We start from the raw sequence: 22107 nt of genomic DNA, 5'->3' as shown, positions 1-22107 counted from the left end.
GTGGTTTGATCCTTGCAGCTTTCTTATGAGTGCCATTTTCTCCCAGTGTCTTCCTTATTGTGGAATCATGTAGATGGACCATAACTGAGGCCAGTGAGGTCTGCGGTTCTTTTGATGTTCGTCTGGGTTCTTTTGTGACCTCCTGGATTAGATATTGACACGCTCTTGGAGAAATGTTGGTAGACCAGCCACTCTTGGGAAGGTTCACCACTGTCCCATGTTTTCTCCATTTGTGGATAATGTCTCTTACTGTGGTTCACTGGAGTCCCAGAGCCTCAGCAATGGTTTTGTAGCTCTTTCCAGACTGATAAATGTCACTGACTTTGTTTTGCATCTGTTCTTGAATCTCTTTAGAACAAGGCATCATGTGCTGCTTTTTCAGAACCTTTAGCTACTTCACAATGCCAGATGTTCAATTTAGTGATGTTTAGATTCAACAAGCCTGACAGTAATCATACATGGATGTGGCTGGTGAAACCTAACCAAACTGCCAAATGAATTTGGTCATTTGGTAGATTGGTTGCTATTACTGCTTCACATAAGGTAATGTGGGGCTTGACAGCATTTTTCATTTAATGAATGAAATCAAGATTTTTAAAAAATGCATGTTGTGTTTTCTTGGGTTATCTTCATCTTAAATTAAAAAAAAAAAATGTTTGCAAAAATGGAAGATCTGTAGGGGGCAAATACTTTTTCATACCACTGTATGGACAGTGCAACTGCTACTGTTTTCAGCAGTTAAACTTTGGTGTGATTATTTATATCATAGCAATTCAGTTTGATATTTACTATGTGAAGATAGACAACAACATAGCGGAATTTGGATAGTGTTGATGATCCATAAAACATTTAAGACAATTAAAAAAACAAACAGAACATAAGAATTAAATAAGGTGCAATGTGAAGTCTGAGAATGAGTGTGTGTCACTTGGGGGCCTTGGGTCATGTTCTCTGATAGAACACCTTGGGAGAAGAAGATATTTTTCAGAGTCTTATCATCTGTGATTTATTTGTGCTGTATTGTCTGCCAGAGGGAAGAGTTGGATAGGGTGGTAGCCTGGAAGTGAAGGTCTTGGATAATGTTTATGGCCCTGCCCCTGCAGCGGGCCTGGAAAATATTCCCAAATGCAGGGAGCTGAGACCAAATGACTGATGAAGTGCAGGCTCCTCTTTCTAACTCATTGTGCAATTACCACTTACAGGTGTCCTGCGGGGCAGCTAGCTATGAGCTAACGGACTAAAAGCATCCAGCTGTTCTGATGCACTCTGACTTCAACATTAACATCAGATGTTCTCCCTTACAGCTTGCAAAAGGTCAAAGTCCAATATTTTTCAATCTTCAAGCAGACTTTTCTGAAATACTGCCTGCAGCATTGTGCTAACAACTGCTGCTCAAAGAAAAGAGTTCAGCATCAAGTTTCCCCAGTGCTTTCACACAAAAAGAGCATGCTGACATGATGGATGACAAAAATACAGTATGGAAAGTGTTACAGTCAGGAATACAAATTATCCCTCACAGAAGAGCATCTCTGCTGCACCTCAAACTGAACCGAACAGATTATTTATTTTAGCAGCTCATATTCATGTCCAACTGATGTACAACCTCGGGCTTTTTGTTTCAGTTTTATTGGAAAAATGAACAGAGCAGCATGTGAGATTCAACCAAAAAAAATACATTTTTGCTCACACATCCTGCCATGACTGCAGTGTGTTTGAGGACTACTTGGGATTTGTTCACATCTCCTCTGAGTTACTCTCTTTACTCAATGAATGTTATATTTTTTAGAAGACAAAACACTAGCCAGAAGCTGGCGTTTTTGTGTGTCTGAGGTTAAATGCTGCTGGACACCTACAGTCAAAATAAACAGAATATGTCCACAGACATTGAGAAACATGGTTTGATTCTTTCTGTCATAAAAAAAACATATTTCTATGCTATTAAATTTTTTAGCTGAAAAAAAATTGCTAACTGGTGGAGTCTTCTATTCTTTAGAAACCTCTGTCTTGATGAATATATTTTTCTATCTCTCAGTGAACAAAGCTTCATGTTCTGATCTTCTGGTTTTGGGATCACTTTTGGTCTGTTTCATCCTGCTTTGGATACAGCTGATCCAGTTTCTACAATGTGTCTATAGAATTCCATCCATTGCCTTCTCAGAAACCTTCAGTCTAGCCATGATTTCATGTAGAGAAAGTCCTTCTTTGCTGAATAACAATCTGACTTCTTACACTTTGACATAATTCTGATGTCATGTTCCCTACTATCACAGTGCTACTTAGTGAGCAACACTCTGCTTTAAACTTAAGCCACAGTCTTATTTTTAACAGGTGGACAATGACTGCAGGTTGATTTAGTTGAACAAGCGTCTGATAAGTCCATCAAATCCAGTCAAGTACAATCTGAACACTGCTTCAGTTTAAAGAAATCTAACCTTTGATACAGAGTTAACATTGTGAATGCTCTAATCTGCATGTGTCCATAAACTTGGCACAAAATCAGACTCATTTCCTGTGGGTGTTAAACTCTGCCAGTGCTGCCAGTTGTCTCCGATCCTATTTGTGATGTTCATGGACAGGATCTCAAGGTGTAGCCAGCGTGAGGAGGGTGTCCCACTTGGGGACCTCAGGATTGTGTCTCTGCTTTTTGCAGATGATGTGGTTCTGTTGGCTTCATCAGACCATGATCTTCAGCATGCACTGGAGCAGTTTGCAGTTGAGTGTGAAGCAGCAGGGATGCGGATCAGCACCTCCAAGTCTGGAAGAAACTGGTGGGTTGCTCCCTCTGGGTTGGAGGGAAGTTGCTTCCCCAAGCGAAGGAGTTTAAGTATCTCTGGCTCTTGTTCACAAGTGATGGGAAAATGGAGCGAGTGATGAACAGGTGGATTGGTGTGACAGCAGTAATGCAGATATTGTACTGGACCGTCGTGGTGAAGAGGGTGCTGAGGCACAAGGCAAAGCTCTCAATTTACCAGTCCATCTACGTTCCAACCCTCACCTATGTTGATGACCTCTGGGTAGTGACCGATAGAATGAGATCGTGGGTACAAACAGCCGAAATCAGCTGCCTCCACAGGGGAGCTGGCCTCTGCCTTAGAGATAGGGTGAGATGCTTGGACATCCGGAGGGAACTTGGAGTAGAGGAGCTGCTTCTTCACATCAAGAGGAGCCAGTTCAGGTGGTTTGGACATCTGATTCGGATGCCTCCAGGGAGGTTTTCCGAGCCCGTTCACCTGGGAGGAGGCCCCGGGGTAGACCCAGAACTCGCTGGAGGGATTATATACCTCATCTGGCCTGGGAGCACCTCGTGATCCCCCAGGAAGAACTGGAAATTGTTGCCAGGGGGAGGGACGTCTGGAATGACCTGCTTCATCTGTTGCCTCCGCGACCTGACCCCAGATAATCAGAAGAAAATGGATGGATGGATGGATGGATGGATGGATGGATGGATGGATGGATGGATGGATGCTTCATTTTGATCGCTGACCTTGAAAATGTTCTTAATTATTTTACATGGTAGACCTTCCTCTGTTTAAAATGTTTCTATAAACTTTCTTAATATTTCCAGGTTTACATGAAAATTTGACAGATTTCTGATATGGTCTCAAAATTTTGGACCACACTTTACATGCTGAAATTGAATTGAGAACAACTTTTCAAATTTCACGTTATCATTTAAGAGTAATAAAATATTTAAATTCAGACATTGTTAGTTCCGGGCTGCAGGGGTGTAGTGGTTAGCACTTTCGCCTTGCAGCAAGAAGGTCCCTGGTTCGCGTCCCGGCTTTCCCGGGATCTTTCTGCATGGAGTTTGCATGTTCTCCCTGTGCATGCGTGGGTTTTCTCCGGGTACTCCGGCTTCCTCCCACAGTCCAAAAATATGCTGAGGTTAATTGATTATTCTAAATTGCCCGTAGGTGTGAATGTGTGAGTGCTTGTTTGTCTATATATATGTAGCCCTGCGACAGACTGGCGACCTGTCTAGGGTGTCCCCTGCCTTCGCCCGAGTCAGCTGGGATAGACTCCAGCCCCCCCCCCGCGACCCTAGTGAGGATTAAGCGGTGTATAGATGATGGATGGATGGATGTTAGTTCCTTAAAACACCTTGATGGAATTCCAAATTTGAAAAAGCATCTTTGATTCTTTGTTGCCTCTGCTCAAATTAGTGAGTGCTAAAATCATTTGAAAAGAAGAGCTTTACCTAGGTTTGAACCATTGATGGTAATAATTTATATTTGTAACAACACATAAATGTCACTTTTTAGAAACAACAAAGCAGCATTTCTAGCATCCAACCTCCTACTACCAGTCAATGTCAGTTTCTTTTAACCATGGCGATAGTTATTCCATAAATTTAACCAAAGTAGGTATTACCATGACTATGACAATGGAGGTTTTTTAAAAATGCCACAGATCAAGACCCAAACCCGAAATAAGAGTGTATTCATCATGTGTTGTCCCTAAACTTAAAGTCATTTTTGTGCCAAAACTAAACTATCCTTGTACATCATCATCACAGATATTGCTTCACAATGTGTAGGACTTGATGGATAGTTTTCCCACTACATCACAATAAAGGTTAGATGCCAAAATTATGGGTTATGTTGTAGTTCACAGATTCTTGGCATACATATTAAGAGCTGCGCCAACAGTAGCTCTTCTTATGTATGCCATAATAAGAGCTTTAACTTGATTCATGACTAATAATTGTCTTGAAACTGGCGGCTTTAATCACTGCTCCTTCCTTTACAGTAATTATATATTACTGTTTGAGTTTGTTACACTTCATGCTGTAATTTTCATTGTGATTGCAAATTAGATGTTGCTGTAAAAGAGCATCTCTAAGACAGCATACACAGAATAAAAGTCACAATGAGTTAGTTATTAAATGCAGCGCTAGGAAGACTGCTTCACTCAAATGAGAAATTCTGTACAGATTTTTCACATATTTCATTGACTTTCCTTCTTTTCTGAAACAGATTTTTCAAGAAAAAATGGCCCAGACATGCAAACGAGTAATGAACAGTCAAAGTAACCTTGCAGATGTTTGCTGGTATTTTGACTCTGCTGTGCTAATTAAGTGTTGTTTCAGCCAGCTGGTGTTGAGTTGTGAGCAAGTACATCAGTGGATAAATGACTCTGTGCCTTTTCTGTGATTGGCTGTTAGAGCTTCCTCCTCCAGAGGACAAAGAGCCCAACCAGGTCAGACAGACTTCTAGGTCAGGATGGAAATTAGCATGTCAATAGACACACACACACACACACACACACACACACACCCACACACACACACACACACACACACACACACACACACACACACACACACACACACACACACACACACACACACACACACACACACACACACACACACACACACACACACACACACACACACACACACACACACACACACACAAAGTTGTAAACATACCTGACCTTAAACCACTGGGTTTAGTTTTATGTGCAGCACAGTCTGAAGCACGTAGCAAAAAGTGTAAAGAAAAGAAAACCACAGAAAGTTGTTGCTGGATAAAAATACACTGCACTGCACGCAGTGTCAACCATGAGGAGATTTGGATAAAATAGCATTTTGGTCATGTGGTCCTCCAAATGATAATAAAAGTAAGTTTTAAGACTTGAACAATGATTTGCCTTAAAGCTTTTGACTCATTTTGGTGCTTTTAAAAGGATCATAAAATCTGTCTTCAGAGCATCAAACGTTTACCTTCACTCCTCTTCAAGTAGCTATTAAGTTAAAATAACTTTCCACATTATGATAATGAAACATAAACAATATGCATTATTCTGTAACTTTAATGAAAAGCTGCAACATGATATTCAAACCCAAGACTCACACGTGTGCTATATTTCTATTCATGTTTGCCTGATATCAGCTTGGTGTATTTGGAAACTTTGTGAACTCCACTGGAATGTAAAAGAAAAAAATTGCATTCAGAACATCTCTCATACAAACTCCTATAGTTACTTAAGTCTTAAGTTAAAATGTTCAAGAGTCGACTTCATCAAATTATTTTCTGAAAGTTACTACATTTCCACAGTCTGTACATCAGATCTTGGAAATGATTGCAGTTTTAGATTTGGCTGACTGTGGCTCAGGTGTTAAAGCGGGTTGTCGACTAATCAGAAGGTTGGCAGTTCAATCCTCAGCCCCCCTGCATGCTTAAGTGTTCTTGGGCAAGACACTGAGCCCCAAGTTGCTCCAGATGGCAGGCGAGCACCTTGCATTGCAGTTCTGTCACCACTGATGTTTGAATGGGATAATGGAAAATCTTTTAAAGCACTTTGAGTATCACTAATGTAGAAAAGCGCTATATAAGTATGGGCCATTTAACATTTAGTCTCATTTAGACACAATGCCATTAGAAATTTCAAGTGGTAAAAAGTAATTCTAGTCAGCAAATTTTCTTATTAAGTAATTATAGTAATTTGCTCCTTTAGCTTTCAACGCTAACCTGACTCTCTGCCCCTGCCACTGAAAATCCCCCCCACAGCATGATACTGCCACCACCATGTTTCATCATGTTGAATATCATTAGGTAGGCGGTGGTGTCTGGTTTCCTCCAGACACAATGCTTGTGACCAGACAGTTCAGTCTCGGCTACATCAAACCAGAGAATTCTGTTTAACACAGTCTGATTTTTTTCATGTGTCTTCAAAAGCGGAGAGGCTTCTGTCTGGCCATAAATTTGAATTGTCACTGCAAAGGGTCTGAATACATATTAATGTGATATTTCAGTTTTTCATTTTTAAGAAACTGGCAAAACCTTCTAAAAGGTTGTTTTTGCTTTGTCATGGTGGGCTGTTGAGCATGGATTAAATTTAAACAATTTTAGTATGGGGTGCATAATACAATGTGAACAAAGTGAAGCATCTTAATACAAACTGATTGACTATATGTATCATCAAAGCTGTTTGAAAAAAATTACCTATAGGGTTGTTTTCTTCCGAGGACAGTATACACAGACCAGCAGCACATTCAAGACACTGAGTGTCCAAATATTTAGAACCATTTAGTAATCTCCTCATTGATAACATCTAATAAACAAACTAGGATACAGTCAGTAGGCTCGTCACAACATTCACTTATCGCAGGCTTTTTCATGTCAGGAGGAGGAGTCTATAGTCAGTCCACAGCTAAAGCAACACCGTGCTGTAAGGACTGTAAAAGCAAACATTTGTTTAAGTTCCTGCTTATTCACATCAGAAGACAGGGAGAGCGTATTCATGCTGTTATACTGAACCAATACCAGATTTAGATTGAAGGGTACAGAAGGTATGGAAGCTATAGGTGGGACAAAAAGCCTCACCAACATGGAAAGGAACAAAAGCAAAGGCCTCCACACCCATTAAGGACATTATTTCATGGTGCTTTCTCTTTATGGTGTTTTTAATGTATCAACATTTGTGTCTCACGTTGTCTAGATCTTCTTGTTGAGTTCTCAGTTTGGGGTTTTTATTTCTGTTTCTGTTTTGTATTTATTGTTGAGTTTGTGTTTATGAGTTTTACACTGGAGAAACTTTTACCCATGGGAAAATTCCTGGGCATCAAGGTCTCTGGCTATTTTAGAGAAAATGTACACTCACTGGCCATTGTATTACCCTCTTTTGCCTTCAAAGCTGGCTTAATCCTTGGTGGCATACTTTCAACAAGGTGTTGGAAACATTCCTCAGACATTTTGGTCCATATTGACATGATAGCATCAAGCAATTGCTGCAGATTTGTCAGGTGCACATCCATGATGCCAATCTGCTGTTCCACCACATCCCAAAGGTGCTCTACTGGATTGAAATGTGGTGGCTGTGGAGGTCATTGGAGTACAGTAAACTCATTGTCATGTTCAAGAAACCAGTTTGAGATGATTTGAGCTTTCTGCCATGGTGCATTATCCTGCTGGAAGTAGCCTTCAGAAGATGGTACACTGTGGTCATAAAGGGATGGACATGGTTAGGAACAATACTCGGGTAGGCTGTGGTGTTTAAACAATGCTCAGTTGGTACTAAGGGGCCCAAAGTGTGCCAAGAAAATATCCCCCACACCATTACACCACCACGAGCAGCCTGAACCGTTGATACAAGACAGGATGGATACATACTTTCATCTTGTTTATACCAAATTCTGACCCTATCATTTGAATATTGCAGCTGAAATGGAGACTCATCAGCGGCACCCAGTGTGATCTTCTTCTGTTGAAGCCATCCTCTTCAAGGTTGGATGTGTTGTGCATTCAGAGATGGTATTCTGCATTCCTTGGTTGTAAGAGTGGTTATTTGAGTTACTGTTGCCTTTCTATCACCTCCAACCAGTCTGCCCATTCTCCTCTGACCTCTCACATCAACAAGACATTTTTGTCCACACAACTGCTGCTCACTGGATATTTTCTTTTTGGACCATTCTCTGTAAACCCTAGAGATGGTTGTGTGTGATCATCCCAGTAGATCAGCAGTTTCTGAAATAATCAGACTGGCTCCAACAACCATGCCATGTTCAAAGTCACTTAAATCCCCTTTTTTCCCCACTCTGATGCTCAGTTTGAACTTCAGCAAGTTGTCTTGACCACGTCTACATGCCTAAATGCATTGAGGCATGGCCATGTGATTGGCTAATTATCTATTTGTGTTAACAAGCAATTGAACAGGTGTACCTAATAAAATGGCCAGTGAGCGTATATGAATATGGATCAGTCACAGACTGCTGTTCAGTGTAATTTAATCCCTATCTTATAGATACAGAGTTGTTTGTCACAGTATTTTTAAGACACACCACCACCTCTGTAAACACAGCAGTCTTAAGTAGTCCTATAATATGAAAAATTTTAATCTGGTAAAATGTCTGTATTTTTGTTATCTCTGTCCTTCAAGAACAGCCTTTTTTCTCCCCCACCAGTTCCTAACATAAAAATCTGGACCAGAAACAAGGTCAGAGGTCACACCCACTAGAGAACAGACCACACTAGAATACTAGAATGATTAGAAGACAATAAACATAATGTGTTTATTATGTTTACACTGAAATCTACTTCTAATCCAAAAAACAGATCCAGTAAACTGTGTGTGAGTGTCCTTTAATTCACATGCAAACCCTAAAGTGAGACTTAAGTGGATAAAACTGATCCATGTGATTTTGTACACTGTTTTCAGATTTTGAATGAGACATCAAACTCTGACCTGTTCTGCAGAAGCTGAAGTAACACAGCACTGTTCTAGAGGGATCACTGGATCCCTCTACTGATCCAACCAGAACAGCGGTGTGATCAGTGGTGCTCTTAGTGTAAATCAGATAACCTGATCCTTGGTATGCAGGCTCAGGTTCTCAGATTGTCTGATCTGTACTTTGTGAACTCAGCCCTCAAGTAAAGTGAGGATACTTGAGAAAATAATGACATATAGATTTTTTAATTATCATAATCATTTACATAAAGTGCATCAAAAACTGAACAAGATAAAAATTTGTGTGAGCATTCATTGCCCTTAAAAGAACATCATTTCTACCTGCAAATAGTCTCTCAGGTTTGTATCAGGTAATTTATTCATAGTGTTTGGAGGATGTGCCACAGTTCTTCTGTGGATTCAGGCTGTTTCAGTGTCTTGTGTCTCTTCATATAATCTAGACGGACTCCATGATGCACATTTGCAGGACTTCTTGACCTTTCTACTGAGCTAATCATATTCAATTTAATATTAGATATATGTACATGTTATGTGTATTATATTGTTAGTTGAATTTAATATGCTTGGATAAAAACCAATCAATATTTTCCTCACTCCTATAAATCCTCAAAGGCTTTTCCTCACTTCACTCTGATTCAAAATCAATGTCTACTTTTCAAAATTGAGTGCTCTCTTTCCTACACAGACACAAAACACTTCATATAGCAGTTTTGCAGCTCTGAGATCATCTATTGAATCACATAAAGGCAGAAACATTAAATCCATGCTGACCATGAGGGGATCTGCAGCAGGTCACAATACAACGAACACACATCTTTTGCTCAAATACACAGGAATAAAAAGTCACATTCAATTACTTAATATATTAGCAAAATACAACAGGAGGCTTGCAAACAGACAATTTGTGTAAATGTTCTCTCACACAATTGTAGTGAGACATGGCCTATAAGTAGACTGTATACTGTATGTTTATGTCCCCTTGAGCCCCTATACACTGTGGAGTCCATCATGGTACAGTTCTAGGACCTACATCAATGAAAGACAGCAATATGTGCCTTTAAAATCAACAATATCACTGACCTCTCTTGTTAATCAATCGTCTGGCTGACCCGCTGTTTACAGAAAGTGCTAAACCTTCCTGTGAAACTAGATTTGGGGAACTCAGAACGGAGAATGGAATGGATCTTCACATCAGAGCTCTGACTGGAAAACTAAAGCCAGTTTCATGCACTGCAGCCTCACCAAGGACAGATGTCCTGGCGTCACTCAATATGTCAGCATCCACAGAAGTGAACTATGCTTTAGTTCTCTACATCCAAAAACATGATCATTCTTGTTTTTCGTGTGAGACTCACCTGCATATGACCAGTCAATTTCTTCTGAGAACTTGCGCTGATTCCTGTATGCATATCCTCCAGCTGCAAGAGAAAGAAAGAGAGATGATCACTTAAACACGAGTATTCACCACTGTTTATTTGATATATTTGTTATTTGGTGATATCAGTTTGTTGTACCTAATTTAAAAAGTAACATCTTTTCGCCATCATGACCGTTCAGTAGCCATGCCTTCACTGTTAATGGTATTAGACATGACTCAAAACAATTTCCATAAATCACAGTTTTGGATGCTGCAAAAGTTTTACAGAGTCAATGTAAGTACCAAATGTCCTATTAGATTCCTGGGCTGACAGATTCATTAGTGGGTTGGACTTTCATGGGTTTTATGGTTCCAGAGTCGGTGTGCCATTACTGGTTTGATTTTACTTGATCTGGTGCTTGACACTGAATCCTCACTCAGATTACTGTGAAGAGCTGCCAAACAATACCACACACATTCTCAACTATCCTGTAGCGGGAAATTGCCACAGGACCTGTTCCCATCAAACAATAAAATTCTGAGCTGGAGAGGATCAGTGAGTCCTTTACAATTGTGGAAGTGATCTGGTTTATCATGATGAGTTGTTGGGTTTGGCTCCCTTTCAATAAACCTTATTACTGTTTTTAAATCTCCACGGCTTCAAAAAGGATTTGTGAATATTGCTTCACAGATACCTCCTCACCTTACTTTACAAATTTCATGACTATGCTTCTGAACATTGAGAACACCTTGTAGCAACCAGTCACGTAATAATGGCCAACAACATAAAACCTGCCAATAATGTAATAACTTGCCAATAATGTGATAAATACTTACGTTATTGGTTGATTATTACGTTAATGGCTAAGCATTAAAAATCTTTTGAAAAAATCTTTTGAAAATGTAAAAACTGCAGCCAATAATGTAATAATACATAAATATGACTGCATTTGTTTGAAATAAAAGATTTTTTGCAGTTTGTTCATCAAAAATAGGTATACTGAATGGCATAGTCGTCATATTCATTCAAGGACACGTCCCATGTAGCTCTCACTCTCCTTCATCATGGTTGTAAGAGCCAATTTGAGAATTATTTGTTGTACAAATCTTTATTTAGAATATTGTTTTTTTGCTTAGACATGTAAATTCATAATTCCATGTCAGTGTCTCTGTTGGATGCTGCATTGCCAAATGAATTTACCACATTTTTTTCTCGAAAGCTATTTCATTAAAAAAATTTTCAAACATTTTTCAAGGAAAAACAATTCAGTCCTCACTTAAAACTGCATTTAAATAACTGGACTGGCACTATAATAGCGCTGAACTCCAAACAACTGAAAAGTATTATGTACATATTGAACTAAGGGGAAAAATCTACATAAAATTGACATTGCTTATTCCAGTAAATGTCTTTAACTTTGTACTGCCCAAAGGTTACATTACTGAGAAGAATCCAGGCTTTCATCCATTGGCTGTCCTTGCCAAATAACTGTTTTATATGTAAGCTTAGACCACTGCTGGTCCAGCAGCCTTGTGGAGCTTCATAATACTAATGGAACACATCTTCTGTCTAGTTCTATGCTCTCTTATATATAAGAGAAGAAATGCTGTGAAATGTCCTATTTATGTATTATTGCATTATCGGCTACCGTTATGACATTTTCAAAAGCTTATATAATGCTAGGCCATAATGGGGCGGCATGGCTCAGTGGGTAGAGTGGATGTCTTGTAACCGGAGGGTTACCGGTTTGATCCTGGCCTGGAGAGCTCATGTCGAGGTGTGAGCAAGACACCGAACCCCTAACTGCTCCTGATGGGTCGTGGTTAGCGCCTTGCATGGCAGCTTCTGCCATCAGTGTGTGAATGTGTGTGTGAATGGGGGAATGTGATGTATAATGCAAAGCGCTTTGGATATCGTTTCAGGTGTAGTAAAGCACTATATAAATACAGACCATTTACCATTTTTAACGTAATAACTTAATACATTATTGGAAAAATGTTATTACTTTATTGGCTCAAAAACTTTATTACATTATTGGTAAGTTATTACTGGCTTTATTACATTTAAAGTGGACAAAATTATTACGTTATTGGCAGGTATTGCAGTATTGGCCATTATTATGCTAGTGGTTACACACCTCAACAAATCTTGATGCTGCAGTGTTTTAGCTTTTAATATCACTTTCTCACGTTTTCATCTACTAACTGTAAATGGAAATGCTGTTTCTAGGAATGCCAGCTGCTGCCCTCCACAGACAGTAATGCTGATCTGTCATTTGTGATTTTGGTTGAAATATCTCAGCAACTCTTTAATGGGTTGCAATTAAATTTAGTACAAACATTAATTTACCTCAGATTGAATTAAACTGAGCACTTCATCAAATGCTACTTTTCTAGAGCCATAATCAAACCTTATTTTTTCCAATACTTTGGTTGATCATCACATATGTTCAAAAATTTTAATAATCCCATTAGCTTCAGCTATATTTTTATTAGGTCTGATATTCAAATGTAAGCATGCTAACATGCTAAACCAAGATGGTGAATATAAAACATTAGAGCTGCTATCAACATATTAGTATTGTCACTGTGAGCATGTGACCATTTAGACAATAACATATACAGTGAAGCACATCTGTTTCAACATACAGACAAAACGGTGCTAGGATGGTAGCTCTCAGTCTTCTTTCTAGTCTGTATCCTTCTTTCTGTGCCTGACAATGACCATCCATCCATCCATTATCTATACACCGTATTTGAGCTAAAGGGAAATCATCTTCATTAACTTTAAAAAAGATTATGAAAATAAAGTTCCCATGTGCTACTGATTACAGACCTTTCTCACAGTGGACATTCTGTCAAACACAGGTGTAACTAATGAAATGAAAATGACTTCATTCTGTTTAGATTATCTTGACAGACCCCAATGCCTGCTGTAATAAAAGGGACCTTTAGGCCAAATTTTACTTTGCCTGCAAGGAACCTAATAGGACCCACCCCATCAACCTACACTAAACTGCCATATGGGTACCATATAGTCTAACCAGTTCCAGCCCATACCAATTTATCCACCACATTTAGCCCTTATGTCACCCACGTAATTTGCACAGCTCCCAACTGCTTGACAGTCAGAGTGGCAATCATCACAACTGAGGGTCAAAGTCAGTGACAGTTTTTCTCACTCTACAGTTCGTCTATCGGCCACTAAACATCATTTCAGGAAGACTATTGATTATCGTATTGAAGTCAAAACCCAACTTCTCTTAACAAAGTCAATTCAGTGCTTTACCAAGGAGTTCAGCTATCCGGGAATCATTTCAGTTCTTCTGATGCCAGCCTGACAAAACCATTGTTCACAAAAAGAAATATTCGCTCCCTTACTTGCCAATATAGCTCACGCAATGACATACACTGTTTGTGGGATAATCAATGGTGTTTGCTTCAAAAACTACAAAAGTTACAGTCGATTGGAGTTCTAAGCATTCAATGTCTTGCCCATACAGTTCACTGATCTACAATGTCACTCCTGCGTGGCGTGATGTCAGGAGGTGAAATCATTAACCCGAGCGGCTGTGCAGGCATCTGCCACATTAATGAAGTGAAGCCGACACCCCGAGGGGCCGCTGGAGAACAACACCTCATTACCATAACAAAGTGCCAAGGGCCTGACAGTGAAACAACGAACAGAGGTCACCTGACATGAAGAGGAAATAAACTGACGGGATGAAGTGTGTTTTTACAAGCAGTCAATACACAGAGAAAATGTTGAGAATCCATTGATGGAATTTTGTCAGTGAGAAAGTATGTTGTTTGATTGCACTACAAAAGAGGCTGCCAGAGATTTCTACTTGAACCCTTACGTTTAGGGTCATGTCTGACAACAAACTGCACCACAGTTTTCTTCAGTCATCAGATTATACTAAATACAGTCTAATGGTTGGTTGACATGTATGCATGCTGCCAGGGTTCCTAAAGGTCAGCTGCCAACCATGAGAAAACATCTGCCTCAGGGCTTTTTTTTTCTTGGCAGGGTAGATGAAACAAATTTGATTTCTCAGGAACACAGTCACATTTTTTTTTTCAATGCAGCCAATCACACTGAAGGGCAAAACAGATTTATGGTTCTCTCAATAACAGGAGCAAATATAGAGAGTACTTTAGGACAGCTGTAACAACAGGCAGTAGAGTGTTATACTCTGTTGGACTGTATGAGATAAGATCGATTGTATATGGTTTTGGGATTACCTTCTGGAATTTATGGAAAATCCTGGATCAAACTTTCAGGCATACTAGGTGTATGAGTCTGTTCTGCAGAAACAAACAACAACATGCACCTGCTCATCAATTAAACTGATAAAGACTAATCTCTGTGTATTAAACTAATATATACATCGCTTCCTGCCTAAGGATTGTTTAGGAGTAACTCTCTACTGTTGCTTGATCTAGAAGCTGGAAATATATAAAGTCAATACCTCTCTCCACCGACGACTCAGTTACACACTGCCGCTCGAGCACACCAGTTTAAATTTAACTATGACTGTGCTACAACACTGTAAAACTACACTACACTACACAATGACAAGTTTTAATATTGGAGTTCGATCCAACATGTTCAGCTGGACATTTCTGAACAAGAATAATGATATTGAAAGTCCTACTTTGCTGTCAGGATCTATCCTTTAGGTATGTCACATTTGAAACCCTGGCTTCATGAATCCATGTTTTTGAAACCATCATCATTTGAAGACATACTTGATTTTCACCAGGAGGCTCTTTAATGGCTTAGGCTTTGCTGATGTTAACATGGTACAATATAGCCTTTGTGTGCTGAATTTTTAGTTGTTTCATTTAAATTAAATTCCAGGTGAAATTTGCCCATTATCAAATATTAGAAAGATGAGTGATGTGTGAGTGATATGAGTGTTGTCTTGAAAATACATAGAAATACAGAACCAAAAAAGTCTCTACTCATACTAGCTGAAAAAACAGATAATCATCCATGGATATTTTCGAAAAGATTCTGAAAATGTATTATCAGAGTTCATGCCAGTTCATCCAGCTTTTGAATCTGGCTGCTACTCATCCAACTATTTGATGAATGAGCATCATGATAACAATCAAAGATCCCCGCTGTGCATTGTGATAAATATTTAAAATTCAAAAACGTGTTAAAAAAAATCCACTATCGAATGAAGCAGATGAAAAGGACACAGAAGCAGCACCAGCTACAGTTTCATGTTTCATTCCATGAAATTAAAAAAAAACAAGGTTGACAAACACTGTTGTGAGCATGTTTAATTAAATATCTCTTTCATATCACAACTACGACATGAAATAGACCAGCTCTCCATGAAAAATGACTTAGGGTTATCATCACATGACCATATAACAAAATTTGTTGGCTGATGGTTGAAGCACATCCAAGGAGGGCGGCCATCTGTCCCAACCCTTTTTTGGGTTACGGGAGAGAAAAAAAATGACTGAATAGAGTTTCTCATGCACAGCCCACATGTAAACACAAGGAGCATGCAATTTGCAACCAATCATAATCTTTTACATGTCTACTGTATCTTGCTGAAAGACATATAAAACAGGAAAGCACTCCGAGAGCACAGTACTCCGCCAAGGCTGCTCAGTTGTATCATTTCTGACAGATGAAATCTTAATAAAATTTGTGGTCCGGATTTGTAGTAGGATTGCAGTCATGAGATCGTCAGCAGGCAGCTGATAGACTGTTCACTTATAGTCACAGTTACAGTGACGCCATGTCACTGTAATTATCAATTAGCCTGTCAACGCAATTAACACAATGCACCATCAGAACATAGGAGTGATGGTTGCTGGAAATGGGCCTCTGTACTCCTATGTAGATATTCCACTAAAAATCAGCTGTTTCCAGGTAGAATACAGTCATACCTCGCCATACTGTGGTTCACTTTTCATGGTCTCACTTTTCGTGGTCTCACTGTATTGCAGATTTTTAAACTGTATATATCTAATGTTGTATCACAGATTGTTGGCTATATTGCAGGATTTTGCGGTATACAGGTATTTATTATTTTTTTGGTATTTTTCTGGTAAAATGAGCATTTTTCTAGCCTAAAAATTTGAAAACAATATAAAAAATATATTTTAAAAAATAGTAATTAAAACATATTAAAAGAATATTAAAATGAAATAAAATGCTTAACGCACAGCACTGATTGACTCAGCGACTGTAGCATCAGTGTCCTCCATCTTCTCTGTCTCCCATGTGTAGCATGCGTTTAGTATCTCACCTTGTCCATTTCACATCAATGTGAAAATAATTGCTGTGCATAGTGTTGATCTGCGGTGTTGTTTTTGCAAAATTTTCTGAAAAAAATTTTTTTATTTCCAGCCCTACAATGTCAGTCGAATGTTCTGCGCCTTCTAAGGCTTTTGGCACCGAACCCAAGTGCCACAGGAAGATGCCTATCATCGCAGGAAATTTGAAAATTAGGTAGGTTTAAGAGTGTAGAAAGTTTTTAAGAGCATAGAAAGTGTTTATAAGAGTGTGGAAAAGGTTTATTTGTGTGTGGGGAGGGTTTATAAAGCCTGAAAATATAAATAATAAAATAAATATAAGGTTGCTACTTCGCAGATTTTCGCCTATCGCGGGGGTTTCTGGAACCTAACCCCTGCGATAGACGAGAAACCACTGTAGTCATTTACCACATTAACAATGTCTAGACTGTATTTCTAATTAATCTAATGTTATCTTCATTGAAAAAAATGCTTTTCTTTCAAAAATAAGGACATTTCTAAGTGATCCCAAACTATTGAACGGTAGTGTATGTGTTGAACTGGAACACTGTGAGCCAAACCTTGTCACACAACATCGGTGTTGGAGCGCTTGTGTCTAAATTGGAGCAGATCTAATCCTACAGCTAGGTTCAACATCTGGTGTAAAGCCGAATACATAAGGAATAGTGTAAAAAGCAGTAACCCAGAAACACCACAGAGGCAAACCTGCGTTTGAATGCATTACTGTAGGAGTATATATCTAATTTCATAAATCTTCAACTCACAGTGAAGTCAGTGATACAAACCTTAAAGTAAAAAAAAAAAATTATATGATTAGAAATTCCTTAGACTGTTTACAGTCTCTTCTCCAAATGTAATGCCAAGACCTGTCCTGGTTGGGGTCTGTCCAGAATTAGTCTGCAATAAATTAGGAGATGAGGTCTCCTGCTGTGCCTTGTGCATTCCCTCTGAACTCTGGATGATAGCGGTCTAATCCAGGATTACATGTTTGACAGTCTCCATAGAGAAGACACCGCCTGCAGGGCAGCACCTTCATTTCCTCATTGTACACGAATCAAAGTTCTCATGTAAAGTAGTTTTCTCTCATGTTTTCCAGGCAGGCTGCCAGTAATCTGACTGCTGTGTTTATGACTAATGACGGGGTTGCAACCACTTTCATAGTCTGAATCTGATTGAAATTTCCCAGAGAGCAGGTTTTAATATACAAAAGAATTTAGTAGACAGAGCAAATTAAAGAGCTTTCTACATGGTTTCAACCAACAACGTTTTTTTTCCATTTAAAACACAAGACAAATGTGGGAAAAGACACAGATGATATTTGTGTTAAACTGTATGGTCATGCCTAGCATTGTCCAAATTCATACTGTATCTAATGGACAATAATGTTTTGCTGATAATCAACCAATCAGAGGATTTCAGCAGCAGCTGCCAGAAATGACACAGACTAACCCTCTGAACATTTTTACTCACTGTGGGCTCATTGTTAATACAATAGAAAAGTCCTGCACCTCTATGGAAACAGCAGAAACACAGCTCTACAATTCCAAGAATCACAAAAACAGAACACTTGAATTTTGATCATCTTTAAGTCTGTTTTACAAAAGTTGATAAAACATTGACAAAACAAATCTGTATGAACAACATTTATCCATGTCCCCCAATGTGTTACTAATAAAGAAAAAAATGATGACTCCACATGCTTTAGATATTTCCATTTTTGCAACCTTTGCAAACCGTTTCTACACCTTGTATAACCTATACCATGTGACTGCTGGGGGAGTACACTACATCACCCTGTGGGACTCTGTTCAAAGGAAAAAAAGACAAAGTTTTTCTTGTTCTTCTGGTCCAGTGGAACATCACAGGATGGCCCAATCCTCCATTTAATTTTGGTTTAAGAGTAGAAATGTTGACATGTAGAAACATGATAGAAGTCAAGCAGAGAACACTCAAACCTTCTGTTTTTGAGGCATAAAGGCGTGATAGAGCGCCAAACTGGAACAAAACCTCCTGATGAGTCAGAACCTTACTCCCTGCCACTTCTCCATGAATCACTGCATGACAATAAGTAGATAATGAATGAGATCCACTGCAACACATTCCAGTGGTGTTCAAGCTCCTGCCGCCCAGTTGCAGCTTGTTTCCTTCAGAAAGCAGCAATAAAGACACAACCAGGCAAACGGGAAAAGGTGACATTGCTTTTCTTTTTCTTGATGTGTCTTAGTTCTGGTGGCTTTATTCACTCTGCTGCTTTCACCAAGTCACTTACCTCCAACGCTCAGGCTATGGCAGGGCCATGACCTCCAGTTTAAAGGTCAGAGAGGAGAAGTTCAAGTAATAAGAAGGAGCTTTTATTTCAGCCACAGCGAGGTGAGGATGTTTCCACATCATTATTGCCTCAGGTTGGAGGGCATCCATCTGTTTGTCCAGAGGCCAACAACTACTTCCTAACTACTACATGAACCCCTGTCATGGTCTTGGACACCTTCTGACTTTTACTTGAGTACCATCATCAGATCCAATTTCCTCTTTAAACAGGCAACATAAGCAATTTTCAAGCATAAGATACAGAACATTGCTGTTTCAGTCAGGAAAATACTTGGCATTTTGTCATTCAGACATTGGTCAGTTTCACATTAATGTTCCCCACAACTTCATTAAGACATTAAGACTGTCTATTATGATTGTCTATTATGATAGATTATATTATATATTATACTGTCTATTATGACTCTGTCCATCACCACAGTGAGTCAGGGGTACATATGCGATATTGTCATTTAGCAAAATATGACACTACATCAAGTGATGTATAGCACTCATATAATGCACTAATTAACAAAACACTTAATCTAAACCAACAGCAGCTTATTGAACTGTTCAGATAATTTAGGATGTAGTTTATTTATGATTTTATTCTGTCCATGTATGATGGAAATCTAACTACTACTTTATCCACAAATAGCTGCTCCGTAACAAGAGATTTAACTGCAGCTGATTAATTGTGAATAAATGCTTGACAGGTCACCTGTCTGAGGTGAAGAAAAGTACACAGTGTGACTTACTGTTAAATCCTGACTGATCCTGTGTCCAAGTCAGGAATAATCTGTCATAAGTAATTCATGAAATTCTTTTGCTGTTGTTTCATGAGTGTAAATGTTCAGTTAGTAAATTGTTGTTTACTGCTGCAGGTATCAAACAAGAAAAGCACTCAGAGTGCAGTACTCCACCAAGGCTGTTCATTCCCCCATATGGCAGTCAGAAATTCAGCATTTATTTATTATTTATTTATTTTTAGAAATGCAGCATTTGTTTATTAGTTATTGATGATCAGAAATCACGAAAACATACAATGTAGCCATTTTATATAGATATTCCCATAAACAAAATGACCTTGCGCTGAGCACAGGCGTGTGTTACACATGTGTACATGTGTTATGTATGGAAAACCGAATCACGTGAGCTAAATATGTAGCGGGTGGAGGGAATTGATGGGACTCAGAAACACTCACACAATTTAATCAGCCGTTCCTTGTATTATTTCTGATGGATAAGTCCTGATAACTCTGCAGTGGTTGATTTGTCATAGGATTGCAATCATGTGATTGTCAGCAGGCAGCCAATGTAGTGTTTACTTGTAGTCTTAGTTACAGTGAAGCCATGCCGCTATCTTGCAATGAAGCAGAAATCTTTAACAAATCCGTGCATCCAGACTATAACCTGCATCACTGCCAAAATCTAATCACTTGGTCCTTGTGTCATGTCTAACCTTCCCTGAAACTTTCATCCAAATCCGTTAATTTTTGAGTAATGTTGTGACCAGACGGACAGACAGCCAGACAAACCATTGCCAATCGTCACATAATTCCACTGTGTTCCTTCGTGGAGTAATAAAATCTAACAGCTGGAAGCAACCATCTGAACTCAGGTCCTTTCAACTTGTCACAACCTGGATTACACTGATGATTGGTGAGTCACATTAATCTGACGTGAGTTGTCTTTATTATAATACCATTATTATTATAGGCATTTCAAACACCTGCAAAGTAAATGAAAAAGATGTTTTGTGATTTGGGTTGAAAACTGTGTCTTTTGCTCTCAGTGATGTTTTTTGGTCTTCACCAAATTTACAAGTTCAAACTACTACCAAGATGAAAGTGATACAGAAACGTTACTTTTGACATACAAGGATTTTGTTCAGTGTGATAACATGAAGTCGACATGTTCAGGCACCATCAACGGAAAACGACACGTCTTACAAAAGCTATAGGTGCCAACTAGAAGCACTTAATTCAGGGATCCAGAGTTCCTGCAGTTATAGTCTGGTTCATTCCCTCACAGAATGGTGACTGACAGTCGGAGTGCTTGAAGATATAGATGGACATGAAATTCTTCAGATTCCACCATAAGTACAAAATATGAACAACTGTGTTAGAAAATATCAGATTCTGTAAAGGTAAGACAGCCATGCTAGCAGCACTGTGAAGCTGCACTCTGGCAGTGTTAGTTTGAGATAAATGGTAAGATTGGCATGCTCATATTTACAAGGCTCCAAAGATTTAGTGTATACACATATCATAATACATCTAGTTCAAGTGCAAGATGGGACAGTAAGTAATGGCAGCAAGTACAAATTAAAGCTACAATTTTGTTCAATGAAAAAGGACAGTGTTTCAATCTCACGATATCAGACTAAAATAGGATCTGAAAAAGATTTGGGGGGATCTGAGGTTTGACTATATTGCTGAGAAATGATGTCAGTGGTAAACATGTCAATCCTGAAATCAGTAATCGGCAAGCTTTACCTCTTGAGTGCCAGCCCAATGCCTAAAAAAATACTGCACAGCAACCAAGCAGCAGCCTCTGGTGCTGCAAAATGATGCCAACGTGAAAGTGTCAGAATCTGCAGTTCTTCCAAAGTCTACTCACGAGCCCTCAGCTGAGCGCCGGTTTGTTGGAGTTCTCCCCGGAGAACGAGAGGGTCGCCTCTCTGCGACTTCGTGTTGCAGAGGGGAAAACTCTGACTGTTGTTCGTGCTTATGCACCGAACAGCAGTTCGGAGTACTCGGCCTTCTTGGAGTCTCTGGGTAGTGTCCTGGAAGGGGTACCGCCTGGGGACTCCATAGTTCTCCTGGGGGACTTCAACGCTCACGTGGCAATGACGGAGAAACCTGGAGGGGGGTGATTGGGAGGAACGGCTTGCCCAATCTGAACCCGAGCAGTGTTTTGTTATTGGACTTCTGTGCTAGTCATGGACTGGCCATAACAAACAC

At 39.2% G+C, this 22107-nt stretch overlaps 1 protein-coding gene across 5 annotated transcripts in view; it reads right to left on the bottom strand.

Annotated features, from left to right (window-relative positions):
* ptprz1a (protein tyrosine phosphatase receptor type Z1a) overlaps window positions 1-22107 on the bottom strand; it is a 138446-nt gene that overhangs the window by 78587 nt on the left and 37752 nt on the right. For all 5 annotated transcript variants that reach the window (XM_023268704.3, XM_035947462.2, XM_035947463.2 and 2 more), the window contains exon 2: window positions 10548-10610. In XM_023268704.3, coding sequence (XP_023124472.2) covers window positions 10548-10610 — 63 coding nt within the window. The remainder of the gene's footprint in view (window positions 1-10547; window positions 10611-22107) is intronic.

This window comes from Amphiprion ocellaris, chromosome 3 (assembly GCF_022539595.1).
Source record: "Amphiprion ocellaris isolate individual 3 ecotype Okinawa chromosome 3, ASM2253959v1, whole genome shotgun sequence".
In the NCBI taxonomy this organism is placed as follows: Eukaryota; Metazoa; Chordata; class Actinopteri; family Pomacentridae; genus Amphiprion; species Amphiprion ocellaris.
This window is presented reverse-complemented; position numbering and strand designations above follow the sequence as displayed.